Here is a 26,231-nt window from a genome sequence, read left to right on the forward strand (position 1 = left end):
AACCCCAACCTCCTTCCCAACAAACCGCAGATTTTTAGGGAACCCTCCACAGTTTTGAGGATTGAGATTGTTGCAGTGGATGTTCTCAAATCGTGCTCCTTGTCCACCAGACTCTTTATTCCCTGTACCTAGGGGGCTAAAGAGCCATCGGTCCCTTTGCTCACTGGTTCAGATCAGGCTCCCCTTCTCATAGTTGCCACCTAGTCTTTCACTCAGCACCATGGCAGGCAGGCTGTCACCAGTTCCCTTAGCAGCATCTAGTGTTTCTATCCACTGAGGTTTCCTTTGGCGTTGCTGTTGAAGTGTCCTTCAGTAGATACTGAGCTGTCCTGGCTATGGAGAGATGGTTGTGCTTCCTGAAATGCTGAGCAGAGGAGGAGGTTCTGCCTGGAAAGGCTGCCTGTCTTAAGGACAGACACTGTTTTAAAGTTATAAATGTTGGTTTAAAGCTACTATAAGACCTAACAGTTTGAAAAATAACTCTGGATGATGCTGATGTTCGTCTGTGCATTTGCATCCTTTCAGCAGTGCTTGCAGCTCCTGGTCAAGGTGCTCAAGGTGCTGCAGTGTCTTAGCCTGGCCATACGGTGCTGCAGCAGACTGAGGGATTTTGTCTTTTGGCTGATGTATGAGTTTCACCTTAAGTTGGAGTCTTGTCTTTTGCATGGTAGACCATATAAAACTTAAATGTTGTACCTACTTAGCCTGCAGTGCATTGAAGAATATCTATTGCTGCCTATTGTATAGTTAATAATGTGCATCTCTATATGACAGAAGAAAAGATGTGTGTTTTGGCAGAATGGAGCAAGTGGAAGAGCTGACTGATCTAGCAAGCAGCTTAATCACAGCTGTGAGGTGAAGGTCTTGCTCCCTGCCCTTCCCCCTCATGCCCTCGTACCCAGTCCTGAGTACGTGAGTCATCCTCTTTGCTCCAGTGCTGGTACCTTGGATCCTTCACTGAGTTAGTTCAATTCACTGACCCAGCAAGAACTGATCCGTATTTTTGAATTAGTTCTCTGCCAACAGCTTGGGTGGGACAGGCTTGTGAACGGGCTGCTGAGGAGCAGACCCTGCACGAGCTGGGGCAGGGCAGGGGCTCTCCATGTTGCAGCGGGGTGATCTGCTGGGTACGGAGGCTTTGGGTTTGTTGGTGTAACAGCATTTGCGCACAATATGCAGGAGATGTAACAAGGGCAAGTCACTTTGCTTTTGGACGGCTGACCCAAGTAAAATGTCTTGGCACCAGCAAAGTGGTGAAATACAGCCAGATCTTAACGCAAAATACTTGAATAAAGTGCATATGCCAAAGCACGCCTTTGGGTGGCTGTTTTATGGGAGCAAACCTGTTAGACGTTCCCCCCTTAGTAATGCTTTCATCTTCCTGGGTACCACACACCTGTGACACGGTGGAGCATGCAGTTGTGGCAGGGTGAGGGCCAGCTTGCCAGACCTTGTGATTTTTATTTGTGTGTGTGTGTTTTAACATTGAACCTTGCCTTTGCAGTGTCTTCCGATGACTGACCCTCAAATTTGGTAAATAGAAATACCTAGTTACCTGAGGTATGCAGGCAGATATTTGGATTCTGGAGGAAATTAGGTACTTGGAGTCTGTCAACCCTCTGGCATTTCTGGTTATCATAGTAAGTGGTAGAGTGCAAATTAATGCTGAGAAGACAGGCTTGAAGATGAGGAAGGTTTGCCTGGAAGTTTGCCGCGGACAAGAGACTTGGACCAATGATGTGAAGTCAGCGGGCAGGGGCATTCAGATAACCCCAGGAGTGTGTTTGATCAAGACAGAATCACAGTTCTTTTAGCCAACTTGAAAACTGTTCAATATTAATCTGTCTTTCTGGCTTACAAGTATTGATTTTCATATATACAAGAAAATGCCTGTGGCAGCCCGACATACAGTACTGTCTTGCCGCAGGTGCTGTATATACACTCTTGCCTGGCTGCCCACTCTCCACGATCAGCTAAGTCGTGAGCAGCTTTAGTGGCTGCGGAAGAGCCAGTCCCTTTTGACTTCCAGGGAAGGAGGCTTTTTTACAGAATTGTCGGCTTTGGCTCTACAGATCATTCATTTAACCTTACTTAATTTTGTCTGATTTCAGGAGGTATCTCTTTTCATTTTCTTCTTGATGCTCTTTGTACTTTTCTCCCTCCCAATGTCAGTGTAGCTGATTTTTTCTAAATTGTTTGTTTTTTCTTGGGTAAAAAGAAATTAAGATTTATTATCGGTTTTCCCCTGCCCAGGGCTCTACCTCAAGAACATCTTGTGTAAAGCAGTTTTCAGCTTTTACTTCAAGAAGTATGTAGCAAGCTGTCAGTAATTCAGCATAACAAAAGTTCATGCAGTTCAGAGCTTTCATGATTACAGAGGAGCTTTTCTTGGGATTTTTAAAATGTCCTAGACACAATTAAAAGAATTTCTCAGCAAGGAGAGTGCAAGCTGGGGACTCTCCAGCAGATGTAATCACTCAAGGAAAGCTTTGTTTGGCTTGGCTGGGTCCTGCCTTCATTCCACGCTCTTTCATCCCGCCACCAGTCTTTGTCTCTCAGGCTTTTGCAGTGTCTCTCTGTCTGTCCCTCTCTCGATCTGTCCTGCATTCCCTTGCAGGCTTGAATGGACAGCGTTCACCTGGCTACTTCCAAGACAAACAGCGAGTCACATTGAAAGAGGGGGGCCTTTGGCTGCCATGAGACTTCGTGGTCACTCACTTCCTAGAATTAAAGGCTGGGAGTTGATCTGTAAGCCAGCCAAGCTGGAGACAATGATTGGGTTTCCATTTTGTTCCTTTGATACTGACTTAAATATGTGCACCAAATGGGAAAACAAAATTTACATAAAATTAAGCAGAAATCCCCTTTCTTATACAGATCTGTTCTACCCTGTGTCTTCCGAGATGGATAACACAGGCAGCAAAACTCATCCATTTTTTCCTAAAGGACATCAGAAGTCAGGCCTGTTCTTAGAAAACTGATTGATTATTAAATTCCTGGCTGTAATGTGATATTTTTTCAGTATTCCTGAGGAGATGTGACTGGTGCAGCTGGAATCCTGGTGGGCATGAGGAGACTGCCCATATGTGTAGTAGCTCCAGACATGTCTCATGGGCAACATTGAGAGTCCCCGTGGCCCCTGACACCCAGCAGGGTCTGTGCCTTCAGCTGGGGACTGTGAACTGGATTTCCAGAGCTGCTGATACCGGGCTAGAATAAGTAAGAAGTATTTGTTAAAACAGATGGATCCATACTGATGCAAAAATGAGGGAGATCAGAATCAGGCATCTGTTCTTGCTTTCTTGGGGGTTCTGCTGGGAGACTTTGGGTAGACTGCTTCACTTCCCAGTGCCCGTGTGTGGAAGAAGTGCATCTTCCTGCCTTATTAAGTGTAATGTGTAGCCTGAGGTGCAGCTTTTTAAGGAAACCAACACCTGCTCAGTGTAGAAGAGTAAAAATACAAATGTGGAGGGCTGTTGTCTTTGAAGTGATACATGCTGTTGGCAGGTCTTGATGATAGTGGTTCATTCAGCACAGCTGCTTTGACGTATATCTTGGTAGCATTGTTGACTTGTAAGAAAATGTTGAAAAGGTGACAGCAAGGACTGTAAAAGGATTGCATTTGGGAGATCAGTGTGCTTGGCTGCATGCAAGTCTGATAGGGAGATTTCAAAGATCTTTATTTCAAATGTCTTTGAAAAAAAAAAAAAAGTGGCGGTGCAGGAGGGCAACCACTTGGAAGGGATTTTAGGGAACCGCAGCTCACAAACTCATGCAGGGAGTGTTAGGTTGCTTAGGTAGCTTTGTGTCAAAATTGGTGATGGTTTTTGCATTGCCAGGGAAGCCAGTGCAGACTTCCTACTGTGTTTGCTCGGGTGCTCCCAGAGGTCCAAAGCCAGCTTCTTTACTTCGGAACCAGCTGCTGACTATAATGGTTCATGAAGTCGGTTGCAACTCCTGGATGGGAGATGCTCTAATAGCATGAAGAATTGTTGAAGGTAAGTACTACATTCAGTCACATCTCCTGCACTGCGTGATTCCTTTTCAGGATGGAGCTGTTGTGACAGTGCACAGGCACTTTGATCTTTTAATCCCTAGCAACTGCATGGTGCTCTCCTTGCAAAGCTGTCTCAGTCTACCTCCTCCTACTCCCCACTGCTCACTTGTTTAAACTGTTACTGAGTCCACATATTTATTATCCTTCACTTCAATATCTGATTGTACTCATTTTCTATTTTAAGACTTTTTACATTCTTTATTACATCATTGTTATTCTAACCATGTGCTCAGATAGGTCTGTGGTGGCCCATGTACTGTAAAACAAAGTATTGTTAATATCAGGTCTTTAGTGTCAGGCCCTGTGTCTAGCACTGTACAATGACACGATTGTACTTTTGAATGATCGGAGCACTATGGCCTGTGGTCTTGTTCTTCCATGGGATAGGATGACATGAAAAAGGCCTTAATGGATATTATATTTTAAATTATATGTGCATTTAAAATGAACAAAATGACGAACAAATGAGTATGTGAAAGATTGTTTGGCTTCCCTGCTGCAGAGTTAACAGCTAATTCTTCGACACCCCAAGCCAAAGCATTTAGCAGTATTAATTTTCCTGTGAGGCTGAAGATTGAGGAGACTTCAAGTCCAATCCTTGGTAGTTCCTAAACAGGAATGACCCCTCAGGAAGTCAGGCTGAAGCATGCTATCCTTCTCCTTCACAGTTTGATTGCACATCAACCATTCTACTCTGAGTGGTTTATATACTTCAAATGCCTCCTAAAACACTTCCATCCTCTTACTTATCCGTTCCAGCTTCCTTATTGAACATCTCATTCTTCCTGCTACCACAGCAAGGCAGCCGCTGGCAATTAACTTTTCAAGCTGTACTACTTCTAGGTTTTTCTAATATACCTGTCTCTTAAGTATACCTCATCCTTTATTCCTGCATGTGGGGAGTTCTTCTCTTTTCCTAAATGAAGAGGACTGATGTCTTAAAGCAGATGTGACACTGGGTTATCTGTGGTGTGTTCAGTTGGATCCTGGTCTCATTATCATTATTTTGCCCTGTAGCTGGATGTCTGAGTGGGTGTGTTGCCCGTGCATATGGGTGTGAAGACTGGTACCTTTCCCCTGCTCCAGAACTGCTCCTGGGACAATGTGTTGTGCTTTTTGGACATGAGCTGGTTTTTAGCTTTAAACTAGACTGTGCTGTCGGGCTGTACCAGCTCCTGCTAATTAGTGGACAGCAGTGACTGCAGCACCATACTCTGCTGTATGATTTGGGTATGTTGCAAGTTCTGTCATTGATGAAGTTGTGATGAGGAGTGATAAGGTACCCTCTCAGGCACTGATGGACATTTAAAATGCTGCAAAGTGCTTATGATGGTGACTGAGGTTGAGCGAAGGCCTGAGAAACGCCTGTGCAATGTGCTCATTGCCACAAACTGTTTATAACCCAGCCTGGCTTCCCTGTCTAGCAGTAGGACCATTGCAGCACCCGATTCTCTGTAGCCCACCCCTTCAGCAGTCTCTGAACTGAATACAGTTTTGGGAAGCAGCAGGATATTGCATGCTAAGCTGTTTTTCTCAATTTTGATTCAGTGGTGTAACTCAGTATCTCAGACTAAAAAGACTTTCCATTGGTATTCATGGCTCATATAACAGCTCCTCAACTGTTTCCTGCGGGTTCGCAGGGAAAGGATCTTTCCATGCATAATTTAATCACATTCAGCAGTGCAGCAGTTGGATTTTTTTTTTTTCCACAGAAAATCTATAACATCTTGTTAGTTAAATCTTATACTTTTAGAAATGTCAGTGAGCTTGCTTATCTTGTTCATTCAGATAAACACCTCTCAACATCCTGTTTTTCTTATGTCATACGAACAGGAAGAGAACGATTGTTTGAGATGTGCGTCAGTCATAATTGTAACCAGGCAGCCACGTTACCCTCCCCATTGCCATAGAAACCAACAAATCTCTTCAAACATGTTGGTGGTGAGCTGACAGGTATCCTTTCTTTTCTACTTAACCTCCCAAGAGCTATGACTTTGCAAGTCATGTGTAGGACCTCTCAAAGATTTATTTTTTGTTTTATTTTACAGAAGAGGGTACACCTATAAATTTGCAAGTGAATAGCTATCACTGCTTTTATCTGAAGTAGCAATGATACCTTTTAGTCGGCCTTGTATCTAGTACTAGAAACACTGAAAAAATCCGAGACAAGCCCTTTAGTCAGTGGTAGCATAGTGTGAAGTACTGGGCAAGTTTTCGCCTGAGCGTGCATGAAATGTTTGTAACGTGTCCTAGGGAGGAATGGTTTGAGCCAGCCAGCTTTGGAAAAGCATTTGGCTATTTTACAATCACTTAAAGGTGACTTGGAGAGCTTTCTGCATGGAAAGAGCAGTTTGGGTATTTGGGGCACATTTGGGAGTAATGGGAACATTCCTGGCACCTCTGGGATTTTCAAATGCAGCAATAAGAGCAGAGATATGTGAAGGACACATTATTTGAAGGTAGTTGCTTTCTCTGGCAATATTGGGTATTGGTACTGGAGACAGAGTTTTAACATAACACTCTGAGATGTAATTAGCTATAGGAACAAGAAGGAATTTTTTTAGCATAGGGATTTTACCATTATTTTCTTCAACATGAGCAAAGTAGCAATTGTACTCTGTGGAGAGCTTGATCCAGCCTGGGCAAATGGTTCTTCTCCACTTTGTTTACTTCAGTCTTTTAAATACATCCTACAATAACCTGAAGGGATGCTGAAAGGCTACTTTACAAGCCATAATTTCGATTAGAAGAAAGCTACAGTATTTTCTCAAATTAACATTTAAAGCAAATCAGATCGGTTTGATATACTGCTCAACAAGAGCACAAACCATGGATGCCCATATCTGCCCTTTCTGCGTGGCTGTTACTTGTAGCCCATCCCACTAGCAGAGGAGGAGGATGGAAGAGAAAAGGTAGAATGCACGAGGCTTGGTCATAGTGTCCAAGACTTTGTCTCTTGAAAACTTCTGTCCCTCTTCTGCCTGAGGGACAGAAAAGAAGCCAGCCATGACCAGGACATGCTGGCCTGGAAGGGGTGATGGTTGCTTTCTCACTGTTACCTGCACCTCGGAGGAATGGCTGAGGACAGAGCAGCAAGAGGGAAAAGTGGATTTCCCAGCAGCAGGCTTCAGGTAGGCGTGTGGTGACTTGCAGGACGTGGTGCTGAGTGATGCAGGGCACCGTCATTCAGCAGCTGAGAGCAAGAGATGAAATACTGCTGGTGGGTTAGTTAGCGTGCCTTCCATTTATCCTTCCCTGCTGCTCAGACTGAAGATGTGGAAGTAAACAGAAAAAAGAAGCATTTGTACATAATTCCTACACAACTACGTTTACAAAAAATTGACAGAGATAAAATCTGAAGAGGCATGCATTTGTTTTCTGTATCTTTCCTGTCAGTAGATCTGTTACGGCTAAAAATACCCATGCACTGGGGGAGATAACACTAATATCTGCTACAGACATAACCTTTTTGGTTTGTTTTGTTTTTTAGCTAGTGGAAAAGATTTGTACAAGTTTTAACATGTGTTGGGTAAAGCATATGAAGAGGAACTCTCACACAGATACTGGAAAACTGTGAATTTCAAAGTAAATATGTAATAAAAACAGTAAGTCACAAAATGTAATGTGTTTTTCAATTTCTTAGCTTTGTTCCAATAGTTGTCTCCCTCCTTCAATTCTGCCTTTGTCAAGCATTGGACAATAAAAGCTGTGGGCTTTTTCCTTGCTGGAAATGTTAGTTTCAGTTGTAATTGCAAGATGCTGATCTTGTTGCTAATACCCACCATGAATTGGAGTTTTTACTGAGCTGACAGCCATAGCTTTTGCCAGTCGATGTGTGCTAAGGAAAGAATTGGTGCTGTTACGATAACCCAACTCCAGAAAGAGAAAGTGCCAGAAAACTTGGAGGTGCTGCAATCTTGTTTTCCCCTCTTGTTTTCTACTGGTAGAGTGTATTAAAATGTACAGAAGGAGTTTTTATATAAAGCAATGTCTCAAACTACATGGAAAGAATGTCAGAAGGAGATCTCTATGATGTGCACCTGTGCTTTCCCTGCATGTAGCTCTGGCATGATCTTCTTCTCTTAAGCAGAACTTGTCAGAGTCTTCCAGCAGTGTGGTACAAGAGTTGCCAGCACAGTTTCCCCATCCCAGGTGAGCTGCAGCCCTGCCTTCCCATGAGAGAGAGCTCAGCTGCACTTTTATTTGCTTTGCTAAATAAGCCAAACTCCTCACAACACATGACAGAAAAATGTTCGCATCATCACTCCTTTGTGATATAAGATCTGGAGTGTCTTTTTGAATGCTTTGTTGAAGCATTTCATAGCACAACTTTATAGTAAGCTCACATGAACCCTAACTTAGGTAAAACTCTCCTTAACTTAAGCAGAAAAGAGGCATGAATTAAAAACTGGATTAAAATTTAGGATGTGGACCCAAGCCAAGCAAAATGCTTCCTTAGTTGATGTGTATAGAAATTGTGGCAGCTTTATTGGGTGAGAATTTCATCCATGGACCCGTTCCTTCAAGGAGCTATTTAAGTTTAATGCTTTGGCTGAAATACATTGCTGTCTCTTGGTTGGGGTAGGTTAAAACACATGGGCTTCTTCAGCAGAAAGTCTGAACCTTTGTACTGGGGTACTGAAAGTGGACCCAGTGATGCCACGATGGAGAAGACGTTGGAGACGCTGAGGAGAGTCGGTGACGGAGTCATGCAGAAACACAAGCTCACCTTCCAGGGAATGCTTCAGAAGTCGGACATCCAGAAAAAGGAGTATCTGCAGCTGGTGTGTAAAGTGGCTGCCCATGTGTTCAGTGGTGGAGTAACAAGCTGAGGCCGAGTGGCTGTGCATTTAACCTGTGCTTAAGTGCAGTTTAAATACTTGGCTAACGTCAGGAGCTCTCACCATGTATAACTTTCTATTTCAACTTCTATTTTTAAAAACAATTTAATTCTCATTTGGATACTTGCAGAACAGTTTCCTTGAACCTGCTTGCCTATCTTCAGTGACCTAAATGGTCTCAGCTTGTAAAAAAACAACAAAGTGAATTTCTGTTTTACTGAAAGTGTTATTTTACTATGCTTCTGAAATGCTGGCAGAAAAGCCGAAGTATTCTTCAATTTCTTCAACCTGAAACTGTGTTTCTCAGGTCTGATGTATGGATTTCGTTGGGGAATTGGGTTATCCAGCCGCAGATGAAAACAAATTATGTGTCTGATACTAAATACCTGAATCAGTTGTACCTGTTATGGAAATGCATAGAAAACAGAAATAGAAATCCTTGGGAGCTAGGAGAAGCAGGATGCCCTTGGTGCCTTTCATCTTATTTATAGGGATGAAGCTGCAGCACTTTTTGATTCTGTAAAAGTTCTGGCTCCCATTCAGCATCTGCCAGGACTTCTGGAGTATGCAGAAGTGAGGAACTGGCAGAAGAAAAAGTGGGAATGGCATTTAAACAAGAGTCAAACTATTATTAGTGTTCTAAAAAGAAAGTTGGATGGCTTCAAAACATGTACTATGGATTTTTAGTATTAACAGTTTGGATTTTTCATCAAGAACTACTTAGAAGAGACAGTTAAAGGTTCTTACGTTTAGAACTTGGGGGTTTCCAGAGGTCTCTGGAGGGGAAAAATATCTTTTTAAGCTTTATGATAATACCCTGCATCTATGCTTCTTTCCCAAACTGCAGTTCAATCCACTAGACCTGCTACTGCTGCTATTCCTGACAGTACTATGTAGCTAGAAAATAAGGACGTATGTAAGAAGTTCCCCATTTTATTCTGGGCAATGTTAGTTTTCCTCACCTTTGCAGGACTGATAGGCTTGAAAGAAGAAATTGTTAGTTTTCTGGAGTTCTGTTTTATATGTTTTTAAACTCCTGAATTTCCATTTCCATGAAAGTGCCGTTAACTTAGTGTAGGGACATTAACTTGTGCCACGGCTATGACGGATCCCTTCCGTTCCTGGGCTTGCGGAGGCTTGATAAGGCAGCCCCACCACCCAGCAGTGGGATGTGAGAAATGGCTCATTCCACAGCAGTGAGTGTTAGTGCTTCTGGGAGCGTGGTGACTCGCCCCTTACCCTTCCCTTCTCAACACTGAAGCGTTTTATGGGAACGAAACCCATTGCTCTTTATCACTGAAAAAAATATTTGGAGCTGTTGGCTAAAGTAAATAAAAATAGCTTCGATGAATTTCTGGAGGAAAAGAATATAGTATGATGAAACGGTGTTTTTGCTTAAATAGGTTGAACACAGGAATACAAACCGTGGTTTTGGCAAGACGGGGATCTGCCGAGCTCAGTCTCTTCAGTCACCTTTCTGGCTGTGTCTGGTGGTGAAGATGTAGGGAGAGGGTGTAAAAAAACCAGAAGTGAATGAGGGAGTGCACTGCTGTCCTCCCCTCCGGTGTGTGCCCCGACTCCCATCAGTCCACAACTCTGAGATGTCCTGTGCCAGAGACTGTACTGTCATCTTGGTGCTTGATCACCCTTGATATTGACATTATAGCCCAGCTAGCAGATGAGAAAGCCATTAAAAGTATTGCCAAATGCTTGCAAAAGGTTTGTGATTGTTACATTCTTAGGCTTTTATTTGGATTAATTTGGATTGCATTAGCTGCCTAGAAAGCAGCTTCTTCGTGTTATATGTAGAACTGAGACTTGTGTAAAAATAGGTATGCTAATTGTCAAGATAGGTTGTATTGAACGTATCCAAAAATGACTTCTTGTTGTTTGAGGTGGTCACCCACACGTGTGTTCAGACTGGCAGTGTGAGACACTCTCCTTTGCCGCTGTGCAAGGGGCAGGGATGTTTCTGCTCCTGAGAATGGGTCATCTCAGGCACTATGCGAGGATGTTCCTGAGCTGGGTAACTTCTTGGGTAGGCCTCATTTTTATTTCTTTCGTTGGCACCAGATCTAAAGGGCATCTTCTGCTCACGTACTGTGTGCAGTGCCTAGGTGTTCTTGCTTGGGTGTCTGTGTGCACGGAGTGGGAGAGGAATGTGAGTGGCCCTTGGGGCTGATGTGGTGGTGGGGGGAGGAAGGTCCTTGTGTGAAGTACCGAGGTGGAGGCGTGCTGAGCCTGCCTGCCTTACGCTGCAGTGTCTGGTAAGCAACTCTTCTTTCTCTTCATTGACAAGAAGCACTGAGAAAATAAGAGGAAAATGTTATTGGCTGTTCTGCTCAGACAAGCAAGCCTTTCCTTTTAATGAGAGTGCATTTTGTTTGATCTGTGTTTTTTGGGGGGGAAATGATGAATTTTAGCCATTATGAAAACAAAAGCCATGGTTATTTGTAAGGATTGTTTTATAAGAAGCATATGTGTGCTTTATTATTCTTTTGCTTGAAGTGTGGGGATTGTTTTCAGTTGGGAGGTTGCATTAGAAAGAATGTGAACTTCTGACTCACTGAGAAATAGAGCATGTATTAGCGAAATTGTGAGGTTTCCTATTATGTTTTCATAACTCAAATTTCTCAGAATAGAAGGGATTTCTTTTGCCCTTAGTTAAAGAATGACTTTTACTGCCATTGAGAAAGACTGGATTTTTTGTCTAGAAAAACTTGTATTGCTTTCAATAAACTTTTACTCTACCCACTATTCCTCATTTCCCTTTCTCCTCTCCAGCATGGCAGTTCCTTTTTCTTGGTTTTATGCCTGTGCAGCTTATTCTCTAAATTTGACTTTTCAGTAACGATGTAGTTGGCAGTGTAGACCGAGGTATGGCTTAACATAGTGATCCCAGGAAGGAGTGGACTCAGCTAATGGCATCTGAGGAATTCCAGGTTTTCTGTAGAAGAATCAAACGAGAAGCATGAAATCAGCATTGAAGGCATAACCAAATACTTTGTGATAAGCTTTTGCAAGAATATTGGAGAAAATACAATTATTAGAGCTAACCCTGCGATGCAGTATTGCATGTTGTCACATTAATATGGTAGATCAAAACCAGATGCTACAGTTCGGGAATTGCTGGCCAGTACCTTGCCATCCTACATGCAAGGTACATAATTGAATTAGACGTTTCTGTTAAATCAGATCTGTCTGAAAGATGGTGAAGTACCACTAGAAGATAAGCTTCTAGATACTGACTTTCCCACTAAAGTGAAGCAAAATATTTCCTGCTGATTGAAATAACTGTCCCATTTGAATTGAAATGAAGCTTTTCCCCCTGGTTTTTATACAGGCAGAGAACTGGGGTGGGGGGGTTGTTTCGGGTTGGCCTGACTTTTACCTCTGGCCTATGAGCCAAAACATAAATTGGTTCTGCAGTTCCAAGTATTGCCTGGACCACCTGATGGCAGAGTTTTAGGTGATGTGAACACCTTTGTTTCAGTAATGATTTCAGCCATAGGGTAAATTCATCTGCTGTGGAGAGACTGCAGGGGAAACCCAGCCATGGCCAGCAGGAGTAATGACTGTTACATCAGGCCATCACAGGGCTCGGAGAGATGTATCAGAACAGTCACAGCTGGTCAATGAATGGAGAAATAAGGAATCATTCATGGGTAAATGAGGATTGTGGCTACAGAAAATGAGCTGATGTTCATAATCAGGTGATTACAAGTGAGGAACTTTCTGGGTTTGGGGATATTTTTCCCCACCTCTTTTCTCCCTCCTGTTTGATGCAGATACTTCCCCTGGCTGCATTAATGCAGAAGGTAGATCTGAATGTGTGAATAAAGAACTGGAGGAACAAGTAATAAATGCTTTTCCTTTGGCAAACCTAGACTCACAGACCTCCCAAAAGGCTAAATCTTTAATGTTAAAATTATAGAGGAGGTGTGTGGTGTATGGAGTGTTTAAGACTGTGGTAGCTGTATGTGGTTACTTCCCTTCTGAGATCTGAAGCGTTCTGTGCGGTGGAGTTCAAAGCTCTGTCGATTAGAAAGCTGTAGCTAAAATTGGAAACTGAGCCAAAGGCTGGAGTGAGCCAGACATACCTTATAAAGGGCCCTCTCCGTCTTGTTGCTTCATTTCCTTGTTGTTTGTATTCAGCTGAACCCACATAGTTACACATTCTAAAAGCATATTTGTCTTTTGTGGGAGACACAGTTAAGGAATTGGTAGCTGGGATGGTGAGTGAGTTTTGGAGCTCTGGAAGTTGTGCCAGAGCAGAGCAATTTATTGCTTCTGAAATGAAATAGTTTTGTGACATCTGATCCTCTTGTAAATTTTGCAATGGAGGATTTGGTGGTAGGATGTAATTAACATTTAAATTGATCAGGCTCTTAATGGCAGCATTCCTCTGCCTGTCTGCAAACACTGCTACCTGAGACATTCCCCTGGGAGCCTGTAGCTCTGGGGTGCTCTTACTCTGAGTGGGAGCCTCATCACTGCAGTCAGTGGAGATTGGGATGAATCACTGAGTAATTACTCCTTAGTCATAGTGTTCTTGGAAGTGAATTGGTATCATTCCTGGAAATATCTGTCTTTTCCTAAGACACAGACTCTGCCATGAGAAAATATTAAAAAACCTTTGACCCCCTTGGTGCAGGTGCATCTGAAACAGGAGTGGACACTAGTGAGTGAAAATGCTCCCCATCCCCAAGACATGCTAGTTTACATTTAAAAGTAACATGCAAGGGTGGAGAAGGATGCATTAGAAGTTCATCCTGGCCATGGTGTTACTGGAATGTGAATGATATCCCTGAAAAAATCAGTCTCCCTTAAGACAACTGTAGACAATTTAACTGATAACGACAAGATATCTAAGACCCACAGACTGCCTTGGTTGATGTGAACTTGCAGATCTGTTCAGCAGATGACGTGGAAACTTGTTGGATAATTGATGCGCAGGGTGCACTGCCTGCACAGGTCCATGCTCACTTCCCTGTCCCTAAGAGCACATTTGCTGGGTGCTAATTTGGGGAGAAGTCCTGCAGGCGTTGGGCCCCACGTGCTCCAGCAGCATCCACAGACACTCACTCACACTTGCCAAGTGTGAGGCAGCCCCGCAGCCATGGCTTAGGGGTGGGGTGGACCCAGTCCTCGCTGAGACAACGTGTTTTGGGGTGTGGAGGTGTCGGGGTGGGGGGAATGCAGGGCAGACACAGAAGCAGCGAAAGGGTTGCTAAACCCCTTGCTTTGGTACTGGTCTTCCTACTATAGTTCCTAAGTAGTTGGGCGCCTTCTTGGCTACTTGCCAGGTTGTTTGCTTTTTGACCCCATGGGGAAGACTGCATTTTTATTTATCTCTTCTCTCCACTCCCAGTTATAACTTACTTGGTACAGTGCCATCTCTATTAAGCAAAACCCTTTGTGACTTTTATATTCAGACAGTGAACTGAAGGAGAACAGGGAAAAACTGACCTTGGCTTTGCAGAAAACAGTGGCTGTCTCAGCTGTACTCCTGTGTCAGCGTGGATGCAAAGCAAGCAGAGGTTGCATTTCATTGAGGGAGAAGTAGGAAATACAATCCTTGGCACTGTTTGCAAAAATACAGGGAAATTACAGCAATGCCATTAAATGTCATTAAGAACACGTGTTCTCAATAAGAAATAGAGAATGGTTTGGTACAAGGGGTATGGAGCAGCAATACTGACAAACCCACTTCTCAGGATATTGCATCTATCGAGTTCTAACCAGCTAAAAAATACGCATCCCACCTCTGTTTTTTGCAGCTTCTGGTGCACTAATTACCCTTTACTCTTCCACTGAAACCAAGGAAGACACATTAGCCTTGCTGCAAGGTTATGTTTTAACTGGATGCACCTACAATGCAAACAGAAGTTACTCCAAAAAATACAGAAATAAGCAAGAAGCTGCCCAAAGTTCCCAGTCCTGGGGAAAATGCTTGGTAGGGATGCTCTGGGGTGGTGGGTGGTCTCTTGTCAGCTGAATTTCTAACTGTTTTCAAAGAGGTTTTCCCCTTTCAATTGTAGGTTTGTTGGAGTCCTCAGGCTTGGCAGAGGGTTAAGCATCTCTTGAAGGCGAGTCTTCAGCATGGGACAGGGATGTTGTGGCAGGACAAAACACCGTTGGAATAGTGTTTTTCTAATTGTTTAAAAAAAAAAGATTAATTTGTATCATACATGCTTTGATTGTTGACTGTTAATTCTAGAATATATGACATCTTTACACATGGTTATGTAGCATGTTATGTATCTCTCCTCAGACCCTGGGATGAATCAAAGTAAGAACAAATTACTGAAAAAGCCTCCTACAAAGCAAAAGAAGAACGGTACTGCCATGCCACACCAGCTAATACACACATATTCATGTATACATGCTTTTTCTGAAGTCCTCCTACTTTTTTTAAAATAGTACAGCACTTTACCTTTTGCTTCTTTATTGTCTCATCTACTTCCTCTTTTTTTTTTTTTAATTACAACCCAGAATTTTACAATACTTATTGCATCGGATATTCTAAAGTTTTTTGTCTTTTTAAATGTCACTTCACATTGCTAGGAGAAATTCCATATGGCATCATTTTCTCAAGCTCAAAAATACTTAAACGAAATTGGAAGGTTTATTTATGTCACATGTGCTCATTAAAAGTAGGCACAGCAAGAAAACCTAGAAGGTGTAAAAATCTGTGAGTTTCTATGGAGAAATTGTATATCTTTTTAATTAAATCAGCTTGTTCTTAGGGATTCAAAACTTGTCACTGGAAAAGATATCTATTCATTTTTTGCATCATCACAGCGATATTATTTCTGTTTGCTATCAGCCTTCTGTCCTACAAAATCAGCACACACTTGGTGTGAACTACAGACACTTTTTGAAAAAAAAATGAGACAAAGTAGGTTTTGGTAAGAGACTATGATTAATTCTTACATAGCATACTGTTTGTTGGTTTTCAGATGTAATTTAAATTACGCAGCGTTGGGTGTATCCATTATTCTGCTGAAATATGAGCTGGCTGAATAACTCTGCTCCCCTACACACCCCCACTTTGTTCATTGCCAGTGCATTTATGTATTTTAGGTTTTAAGTGCAAATGGGCTAGCTGCACTTATGGTGACATTGAAATATCTATAATCTTTATTTTCCTTTCAGAAAAATATGTCAAAGTCTTGTTGAGATTAACAAGAGTTTTCCACATAGGACAGATTTCAGGGATTTATTTGGGCACAGGGCACACAAAACAATACATAATAGGAAAAATTCACGGGTTGTTTACTAGGCGGGTTGGGTTTGGTTTTGTTATATATTCCATTAAACATTTATTAACATCCTGTTAATTTGCAAGTATAAGATGTCTGCCTAAAGAAGACTTAACCATTAGCATTTTGTTCTTGACCTTTTCTGTCCATCAATTTCAGCTGTAATTGACTGGCTGGTGGATGTGATCCTGCATTTCAGTCACATTAACCTCCTTTTTTGGGATTGCTTTTTTTTTTTTTTTTTTTTTTTTTTTTTTTTGGCGTTCTGTATCATTTAATTAGTTGACTGTAATTCTTCCAGGTCTCGGGCCATGGGGTGTTCAATGGCTTTTGACACAAAGAAAAAGTGTTGAGAGATTTTTTTTCATTGGTAAATTCCTCCTCTGGGGTTGGATGTCTTGCTTTCCCCATGCGAGACACACAAGGAGCCTCAGTCAGAAAGTGGGTTTCTCTTGCCAGGGTGTTTCAGCAGAACCAGTGAATAATGCTGCAGAATTTTGCAAGGATGCAATAGCAAAACCACTGCTTTACCTCACCAGCCCACAGGCACTGCTTTTGTTGTGATCACAGCAGGTTTTGAGTGATGTATGCACAAAGGAAAAGGAGAGAATGAACAGAAAGTAGTTTATGGCTTTCCTCAAGGGCACTTTTCTAACTCAAAAATATAAGTCTTGTGGTTTATATGGTTTTGAAATGTAACCACAGTTATTGAAAACTGGAGAACATTTGATTTACCATCTCCTCCAATTTTGGTACCAGATTCGGGGCAGAGGAAATTTGTTTTCAGAATGAAAAATATTGAAAGGAAATATACTAATGTCAAGATTTTTAAAACAGCAACATACTATTTGGAGAAACTGTCAGATGAAGAAATCGAGGTTGGTTGTGTCTTGATGGAGTGGGTGCAGATGTGTCTTTTTGAGATCTCCACCAAAATGCTATAACTTTTTTCGGTGAAGCTTTGCCAGGTATTTTGTAGTCTACAACTGCCTTTTTTTGAGCTGTGGAGGATCAGTGTCAGACTGAGCTCTTTCTTTTTGAGCTTGATCTAGGAACTGAATGGGATCAGTGGCCTGAGACGTGTCTTGGCCTCTCCAGTGTGGTAGACCTGGCCATCCTTGGCTGCTCACAGCTGGGACCAGGGAGCTGAGGCTCTCCTACTTGCCGCACTGGGTTTTTACACTGTTTTACATGGCCTCATCCTTGTTTGTTTTGCTCATTGAACAAGCCTTTCTTACAGCTGGATACCTCTTCAGTATGTAGGAGTTCCTGCAAAACTGATCTTTTTTTTAGAAGTGGAGATTCTGGGTGTTCTTGGTGTGACATATGAAGGCATTTTTCTGGCCCCTGTGACCTATCCTTGCTTTTGCAGGCATTATTCTGTCACTGGTTTAATACGTGTATCTTAGTAATTGCTGCTTCTTGCTCCTACTGCAGTGTCTGGAGGTCACTCTGGAATTTTCCTGTTCTTGTCCTCAGAGTTGAGCCCAGATGCACTTGTGGTTCAGTTATGACTATTTGGTTTTCAGTTGCTTTGTTCTTACTTCTCTTGTATTTCTTCCTCTCTCCCTTTTGTGTTGAGCCATCGTCTGCTCTCCAGATTTGTTCTGGAAACCTTGAGAAACTCCTTGTAAGGTCCTGTCCTTTTTCCTTGGATATCCTGGCATTAGCTTCCTGCCGCTTCTCTGGTTCCTTTTTGAATGTGGATGAGCAGGAACCTATTTGGTATTTCAATGGAAACATAACAGTACTGTTGCTGCTTTATTATCCATGCCAAAGACACTTTTTTTTCACTCTTTAGGGGTGCCAGGAGAACCATGAGAAAAGCCAGTGCCCCAGAGAGGTCTTGCAGGAGGAAGAAAAGATGTTCATTTCTTTCAGGAGCTAAAATGATGTGGACCTTCACATTTACATCTCCTGTCCTAGCTGGAGGGGAGCTAGATACAATAGCTCAAATCCAATGTGAACCACAGCGTCTTTTTGCTCTGGTGGGACTAGCAAAAGCATACTGTTTCCTTGTCTTGTTTATGTTTGGCTCTAGGAGTGACTGCTTGTGGGTTATTTTGCTATGTTTAGCCTCTGGCTATGTTTCATTCTTAGATACTTACAAAATTTTGCAAGGTAAGGGAGGAAACGGCACTGTTCTGACACCAGCGTACTGCAGTTAATATTTCACAGAATCACAGCATGGTCAGGATTGGAAGGAACCTCTGGAGACCACCTAGTCCACCCCCTGCTGAAGCCGGTTCTCCTCGAGCAGGCTGCACAGTCACGTCCAGGTGGGGTCTGAATGTCCCCAGAGAAGGAGACCCCACAGCCTCTGGGCAGCCTGTGCCAGTGCTCGGTCACCCTCAATATAAAGAATTTTTTCCTCAGATGGAAATCCCTGTGTTGCAGTTTGTGCCTGTTGCCCCCTGTCCTGTCGCTGGGCACTGCTGAAAAGAGCCTGGTCCCGTCCTCTGGACACTTGCCCTTAAGATGCTTGTAGACATGGATAAGATCCCTCTCAGCCTTCCCTCCTCCAGGCTAAACAGGCCAGCGCTCTCAGCCCTTCCTCGTCAGGGAGATGCTCCAGTCCCCTCATCATCCTCGTAGCCTCCGCTGGACCCCCCCAGTAGCTCCCTGTCTCTCTTGACCTGGGGAGCCCAGAACCGGACCCAGCACTCCAGATGCAGCCCCACCAGGGCTGAGCAGAGGGGGAGATCACCTCCCTCCACCTGCTGGCCGCGCTCCTCCTCATGCACCAGGATCCCACTGGCCTTCTCGGCCACGAGGGCACACTGCTGGCCCACGGGCAACGTGCTGCACCGGCGCTCCCGGGTCCTTCCCCGCAGAGCTGCCCCCCAGCAGACCAGCCCCAGGCTGTGCTGGTGTGTGGGGCTGCCCCTCCCCAGGGGCAGGACCCTGCACTTGCCTTCGCTGAACCGCATTAGGTTCCCTGCGCCGACCCTCCAGCCTGTCTGGGTCTGGCTGAACGGCAGCGCAGCCTCGGGGGGACCAGCCGCTCCTCCCAGTTCTGTTTCATCAGCAAACTTGCCGAGGCCGCGCGCTGTCCCTTCACCCAGGTCACTGATGAATGAGCCGAACAGGACAGGACCCAGCACTGACCGCTGGGAACCCCGCGAGCTGCAGGCCTCCAGCCAGGCTCTGCGCCGCCGCTCACAGCCCTCCGAGCTCTGCCCTTCAGCCAGCTCTCAGCCCGCCTCGCTGCCGCTCACCTAACCCACTGCCCGAGCTTACCTGTGAGGGCGTTATGGGAGAGAGCGCCAAAAGCCTCGCCAAGGTCAAGGTAGACAACATCCACCACTCTCCCCTCACCTACCTAGCCAGTCATTCCATCAGAAGTCTGTTAGGTTGGTCAATCGTGGTTTCTCCTTGGTGAATCCATGCTGACTATTCCTGATAACCTTCTCCTCCACATGCTTGGAGATGACCTCCAGGATGAGCTGTTCCATCACCTTTCCAGGGATGGAGGTGAGGCTGACGGGCCCGTAGTTTTCTGGGTTCTCCTTCTTGCCCTTTTTGAAGACTGGAGTGACACTGGCTTTCCTCCAGTCCTCTGGTGCCTCTCTTGTTCTCCGTGACCTTTCAGTGATGATGGAGAGTGGCTTAGCAATGACATCTGCCAGCTCCCTCAGCACTCGGGGGTACATCCCATCAGGGCCCATGGATTTGTGGGTGTCAGATTTGCTTGAATGATCTCCAACATGATCTTCCTTGACCAAGGGAAAGTCTTCCTTTGTCCAGACTTGCTCTCTTGCCCCAGGGTCTGGGAAACCTGAGGGCCAGCCATGGGAATAAAGACTGACGCAAAGGCAGCATTCAGTAACTTCACCTTCTCTGTGTCCTTCATCACCAGAGCTCCCCCCTCATTCAGCAGCTGGCCTGCTTTTTCACTAGCCATCCTTTTCCTACCGATGTGCTTGAAGCAGCAAAACACTTCCAGTTTTTTTTCCCCTTGTTCCATCCCTGTTCTGGAGAATTGAGTGGGAATTGCCTCTTTCTTGTGCACAGACTGCATGGAGAGCAAAACCATTTGGTCAGGTCACCAGAAGGTGGGTGGTTGCCCTCCTCGTGGTCACCCTTCTCCTGCCCCAGCAGTTCGGCCCTGGCCTGGCTGCCCAACAGCAGGGCTCGGCAGCGCCGAGGTTATGGGTTATGGGTGCGTTTCCTGCCACGGTTTGGGGAGGGGGAAGGTTGTTTCCTACTTACCCATGCTTGCACGATGGCATGCTGGCAACATGCTGCGTCGTTTAAAATGACTGGAGACAGTTTTTATGCGTCTATGTATTGAAAACAGGGTGAGATCAGATTTCGGTTACAGGGAGGTAAGGTAGGAAAAAGTCATGTAAGAAAAGGGCTTGTTTTGTTTATTGATTGAGGTTTAGAAAGCTTTTTAACAAGTTGAATTATTGGCTGTATCTGGAGTGAAACACTGCTTTCCTAACTGCTCTCATTTCCTGTATCATTCCGTCTTGTTCACTGCATTAATTACAGTTCAGATTTACAGTGTATTTGGTTACACACTGGGTTACATTCTAATTTTTTTCCTCTGTGTGTGTATAAATTTCTTTGGGAGTCAAGCCAAGAGGAGAGTGTGTATATATGCACGCGCACACACATGGGCTGAATTTGACTGTTGGTTGCTAATTTTGTGGGGAGTAGGGATCTGGATTTTCTTCTGTTTTGTTATAAAAAGAGACTTCTCTTTTTCCAAAGGAGAAGCGGTAGCTGAGAACAGCCAGTGTTTGGAGAGTTCAAGATTTCAGAACAACCAGAGATGAGAGAAAATGTTATCTTAGGAATTGTAAGTGTGGCGGGTTTAATTTGGCTGGTGTTTCCCAGAGGTTAGTGGATAACGGGAATACTACCATTCTTTTGGCTCAACCAGTAATCAGCTTGCTACTTAAAATATATCATAAATGTAGTATTTTGGAGTTTAGTTGGATGAGGTAGAACTTTTCACAGTTGAAGTAGCTTTTTGTGACCTGAAATATGAAGTGAGATGGGATACTAAGCAAGCAATCTAGCCTTTGGAAATGAGCTATTTAGGAACTGTAGAACACAGAAGGTGATTGAGGGGATGTTTCCTTTTCAGTTCAACATTTTTCTTTTGGCTTTATAAAAACATAAGAGGGGGTGCACTAAGTATATGAGGAGTGTTTTTGGAGAACTCATTCAGATTTTTAAAGTCATTCTTCATGTTTAAACTGCTGATGCGGTAGAAGATTTTCATTCAGAATATTCTGAGTCATGGTTTAATAAGTAAATGATTGCAAATTATACAGAATCAGATAACAAAAATGTTACTGCTTTAAAAATGAAATATTCCTAAACATTTGGTTCAGAAATACTGGGATGATGAATAATACTGATAAATGATAATAGATACAAAATAACAACTGACTGTAAGTTCTCAAATAACTAGGTGAAAAGTGAAATATCCCAAATAACCTCCTTTTGAAATGTTTGATCACCCTTCTTTCTTAGCCTTGCCACTAACCGCAGCAGCATGTCATCTTTCCTCTTCCTCAGGTGATCTTGCCTGAATCACGTCAGAGCCCTGCCTGCTTCCATGCCCGCGTGGCTGGCCCGGCACAGGCAGGCTTGGCTCTCCAGCACACAAAGGCTGCCCTGCGCCTGCCAGGGAAAGAGAGGCTGATCTTCCCATAAATTCACTCACCCGTGCCTTCCATCCACAGGTTGCGATGACGTTAACACTTTGGAGCCATTTCATTAAACATTAGTGTGTTGATAATCCTTTCCAACCTGTGCAAGATGCTTACTCTTCTAGGACCATTTTGTTTTAATATTAAAAAGGGGAAGAGGGGGGGGGACGGGACTGGTGAGGATGTATTTGGTGTGTAGCAGCAGCATGATTTAGTTGTAAATGCACCAATACAGCTTTTCAGTATTTGAGCCCATGTGGGTGTTTAGTTAAAGCCATGCATGGATGATGTCTGTTATTTTTTTAGGATTTCAGAGTGAGGGATTTTAGCACTTTAATCCTGACTGACAGTTGGAAGGTTGGTGGTTTCAAACACACTGGCATGGGGTAGCTGATTTCTCTGCAGTGAAACAATGCACCAGTGTGTCTAGGCTGCCTATACAGAGCCAATAAATCTGTTTTGTTTTGTTTTTCTCCCCTCTTTTCTCTCTTTCCCTCTCTCTCTTTTCCCCCTCCTCCAGGCCAGGACCCACTTCTATTGCTGAAAACCCTTCAGCTTCTCTGGACAAAGAAAGAGATGAAGAAGGTAAGGCTGAGCCTCCCCTCCACACTGCAGTTAATAACTGCATGCAGAGCATGTCCAGACGCAGAACGCTTAGGTCAGACCTGCAATTCTTCATGATTGCTTTCAGTTCCAACATGCACGGGAAGAGCCTATGTATTTGCAGCAAGAAGTGGAAAGAAAAGGTAGCTCTGTGATGTGAAGCAGCTCAGGGGCTCGTATAAAAGAGCTGAAGTTTACAGGACTGAGTTACAGAGGGGGGGGGAAATCAAAGTTGCTTTTGTTTTCTTTTAAGCACTTTTTTTGTCCATTAAATGGAGGATCTTTGGGGGAGGGGGAAGAATATTTCTAGTAGCTGAAAAATGAGGGTTGAAGTCAGTAGAAAAGTGCTCTTTGCCAAGTGGAATGATATCAAAGCCTTCATATTAAAAGTATTTTTACTATTTTTTTCTGATTTGGTTTGGTTTTGCCTTTTAGAGTGGTGAATGCAATTTACACTGCCTGTCTAAAATTAGTGCTATATTTTTATACAGCACCCTATGGACTCTACATGGAGATTTCTCATAGGGAATAAAATATACTTCGTCTAAATTTGGGGGCTTGAAAACTAACAAAAACACTAGATGCATCAGCTTAGTGGTGAGTTTCCCATGTTTAACTCTGCATTGTTCAGGCAGGTTCATAGCCCAGATGCTTTTCTAAAAGACCTGAAACCCTGCAGTTTACCACACAGCCACGTAGAATGTGTCCTGTGTGAGATGACTGGCGTGGCTGAGTACCTTGGTGTATGTGCTCCATCCTAGGTGGCTAGAGTGTTTAGTCATTGTCCTTGTCTGCTGCACTTAAGACTTTCCATTGCTGATAGTCTGTGGTTCCCAGCCAGAATAATGAAACAACTGGAAACACCGTGTGAGAGGTGCCTTTCCAAATGGTCAGTCACCGACATAGACTTGAGCTCAGCAACTCTGAAGCCTTGAGCTTTCTATCACGTTTTGTTAGAGTTGGAGGAAAAAAATATTATTTGTTAGGTCTTGAGGGCAGTTAATCCCACAAAACAACAGTACAAAAGAGTAATCATCAAAATCTCTGTACTGTGTACCCTGGGATGTGTGTGAATTGTGAAAAAAAAATAGTCTGAAAAAGACAGAGCCGCCCATGGACGTGTCCTTGGGCAGAGAGCACTGCAGCTTTCCTGCTGAGGGTGGAAAAGATTGAGGATCCCCGTGAGTCACACTTGCAGCTCTGCTTATTCAGTTTGTTTCTGGAATGGTCATCCCACTGAGTGGTGTGGTTTTGCAGAGCGTACAGGCTGCAGCCCCTCAGGCCCACCCTTCGGGCAGCTCCACGTGGCTGCAGGGACAGGCAGAAGCATGTTTGTGAACCTGGAGGGTGTGTTCCTGAACCACAAGGAAAGCCTTTCCAGAGAGATGAGGAGGGCTGTGGTGGGACCAGGTGGTGGCACAGCAGCAGCTGCCTTTAAGGTGGGGAGCACTGCATGAATATCCCAAATGGTTTCTGACACGTGCTCGTCACGCTGTCACTGTGGTGGGCTAATCCATGCTCAGGGCATCGCCACCCTTCAGACATACAGTACACCCACAGCAAGTGTAGACGCTTTTTCAGGGTCAGCTGCTCCTTGCCCTCTGTGTGTAATGCGAGGTGTGTGGTGCTGCGGCTTCCATCCAACGGTCCAGTTCAAATAAATGAGGGAAGCTGACTTAAATACGACTCAATCTGCTCCACTGACATTTAAATGGCAGGGTGCTGCTTTGCCTCTCGCTGTGTGTCAATGTAAGTCAATACTGTATATTAACTAGTGTAAATCAGCTCGTTGGTCCCAAATCAGTGACCATGAGCAGAAGGAGGGTATCTGTCCTGGGCGTGACTTCGGTCCTGGAACATCTGTGTAAGACATGGTCATTTCCTACATAGGAAAGACAGCTTTGGAACAACCAAGAAGCATCAGCAGACAGCCCTGAGCTGTTTAACTAGAAATAAGGGACCAAAACTGAATGAAAGAGTATGTAGTTTGAGCATCAGCAAAATTTTCCTATTCCCATGATCTGTCAGGCTGTAGAAATCCCCCAAGGAGCATACCCTGCCATGGGAATCAATTGAAATGGAAATGGCAATTACATGTTGAGAGGAATCCTTCTCTGGCACAGACAGCCAAGTAGCACAGCACTCTTTCCTTTCTGATTTAGGTGTCTCATGCCTTTTTTTTTTTTCTTGTTTTATCCCCCCCAAACTCTACACCCCATAGTTGAAGTCTCCAGATTGCTAGGAAGTTTTGAAGGCGGCTTTTCCCCTGCTCATCAAAGTCTAACTGTTATGAAGTCAAGACTCAGTCTAGAGAACAACAGTTGGTGCTCCTAGCAGTTGTGTCAGTGTTTGAGAAGCTCTGGTGTGAAAGCAGGTTTAAGGTCTCGCAGGACCTAGTGTCTGCTGGAGCCCATCCTGCCAAAGCCCGGGCTCTGACTCCAGCCCAAGGAGGAGCTGAGCAGAATGGTGAAAGCTCTTGTTCAGTCTAAATTTGCTGAAGTGGGGCTTTGTCGGTAGGGCGGGAGGGGCAGAAAAAAAGAAGAGAGGCCATTTATAAACAGTGCAGTTTAGTTGGCGAGTTGCTTTGTTTTCCTTTGGCTGTTGTGTTGGATATTTGTGGTTGGATAAGAGCTTGCCTTTTCCTTCTGCTGAATCTTGCAGTGGAGTTGGAGTCCGGTGTTTAATGTTGCAAATTCTTACCACGGGGAAAAATACTTACAGGGAGAAATCTGTTATCTAAAGTCACATCTTTGGTAGTCATCAGCTTTTTCATACTGCATTTGATAATCTAGTGAGAAAGAAACAGTTTCTGTTGTAAATGATAGGTTTTGTGGTTTTTCCAGACATGAAAGACACTATGGAAAATAACTGTCTTCCAGTAAATTTGTTGATGAATAAAAAAGAGCAAATTCATTGGCAAATTTTCTGTAGATTTTCTTTTGTTTTCCATGTCGTTCTTCAAACTTTATGTTGTTTCCATTGGAAGCTACAACTGGGGCCATCATATACAGTAAATTACAAGTGTTGGCTGCAGGCAGGAATGAGCATCTTTTGGATTTTGCTTTTTTAGCCAGAAAAGAAAGGGAGCAGCTGCTCTTAGTGATTTCTTGTTTTCTGTCTCTGCTTTTGCCTTGCTGCACGCCAGTACGTGTACCATGCAGTGAAAGGTCCTGTGTGGGTACTGAAGGATGCCACTTCTTCACCCTGCCAACCCTCCAAGCTCCTTGGAAACTACTTCTAATGTAAACATTATAAAGATATTGCTCAGTACTGCTAATTTATCACTTCTACCAGATGGGTAGTAAGTAGCCTATTAACATTCACAAAGTGAGTGTCCAGTTCCTTCACATTTCTAAACACATCACCCTGGGATTCCTAAGATTTATGGCGTGGAGTTTTCCCATGTTCTGAGCCCCTTCGTACGGCCTTTAGGCTTGTAGAGGTGTGCAGTCCTTGATGTGCAGTGGCAGCAGGCGGTCAACAGAAAATACCCTGCTCAGGTAGGTATGGAGGAAAGGAGCGTAGATCTGTAGCGTGGCAATCTGACAGAGTTTGAACTGTGGTATTTCTTGCTTTTTAATCTTGTGTGTAAAATCCAAACTATTTTGATGTTCCCAAATATTCCTGTTTTGGTGAGGAGCATTATGCCATCGTGGCTGAAGTGGCTATAAAGTCACATGTGAAAATGTGTGGTACACAAATGAGGAGGAGGGGTTTATATGCTTTATTACTTGTAGGTCTGTTAGAAGCTCAGTAGGTTTTTGAGCCCGGTTATCTACCTTCGTATTGCCATTTT

The 26,231-nt window shown here is 43.8% G+C and overlaps 1 protein-coding gene across 12 annotated transcripts in view; it reads left to right on the forward strand.

Moving 5' to 3' along the window:
- The window catches only part of EXD3 (exonuclease 3'-5' domain containing 3), a 290,762-nt gene that overhangs the window by 71,595 nt on the left and 192,936 nt on the right, over nucleotides 1-26,231 (forward strand). For 9 of the 12 annotated variants that reach the window (XM_055805397.1, XM_055805404.1, XM_055805412.1 and 6 more), the window contains one exon: nucleotides 22,353-22,417. The exons of 1 other annotated variant lie outside the window; for it this stretch is intronic. In XM_055805397.1, the coding sequence (XP_055661372.1) occupies nucleotides 22,353-22,417 (65 nt within the window). Of the gene's footprint in view, nucleotides 1-3,839; nucleotides 3,999-22,352; nucleotides 22,418-26,231 lie in introns of all 12 variants that reach the window. 2 more of the 12 variants (XM_055805380.1, XM_055805385.1) reach the window with 1 other exon arrangement.

Source organism: Falco peregrinus, chromosome 1, assembly GCF_023634155.1.
Source record: "Falco peregrinus isolate bFalPer1 chromosome 1, bFalPer1.pri, whole genome shotgun sequence".
Taxonomy (NCBI): Eukaryota; Metazoa; Chordata; class Aves; order Falconiformes; family Falconidae; genus Falco; species Falco peregrinus.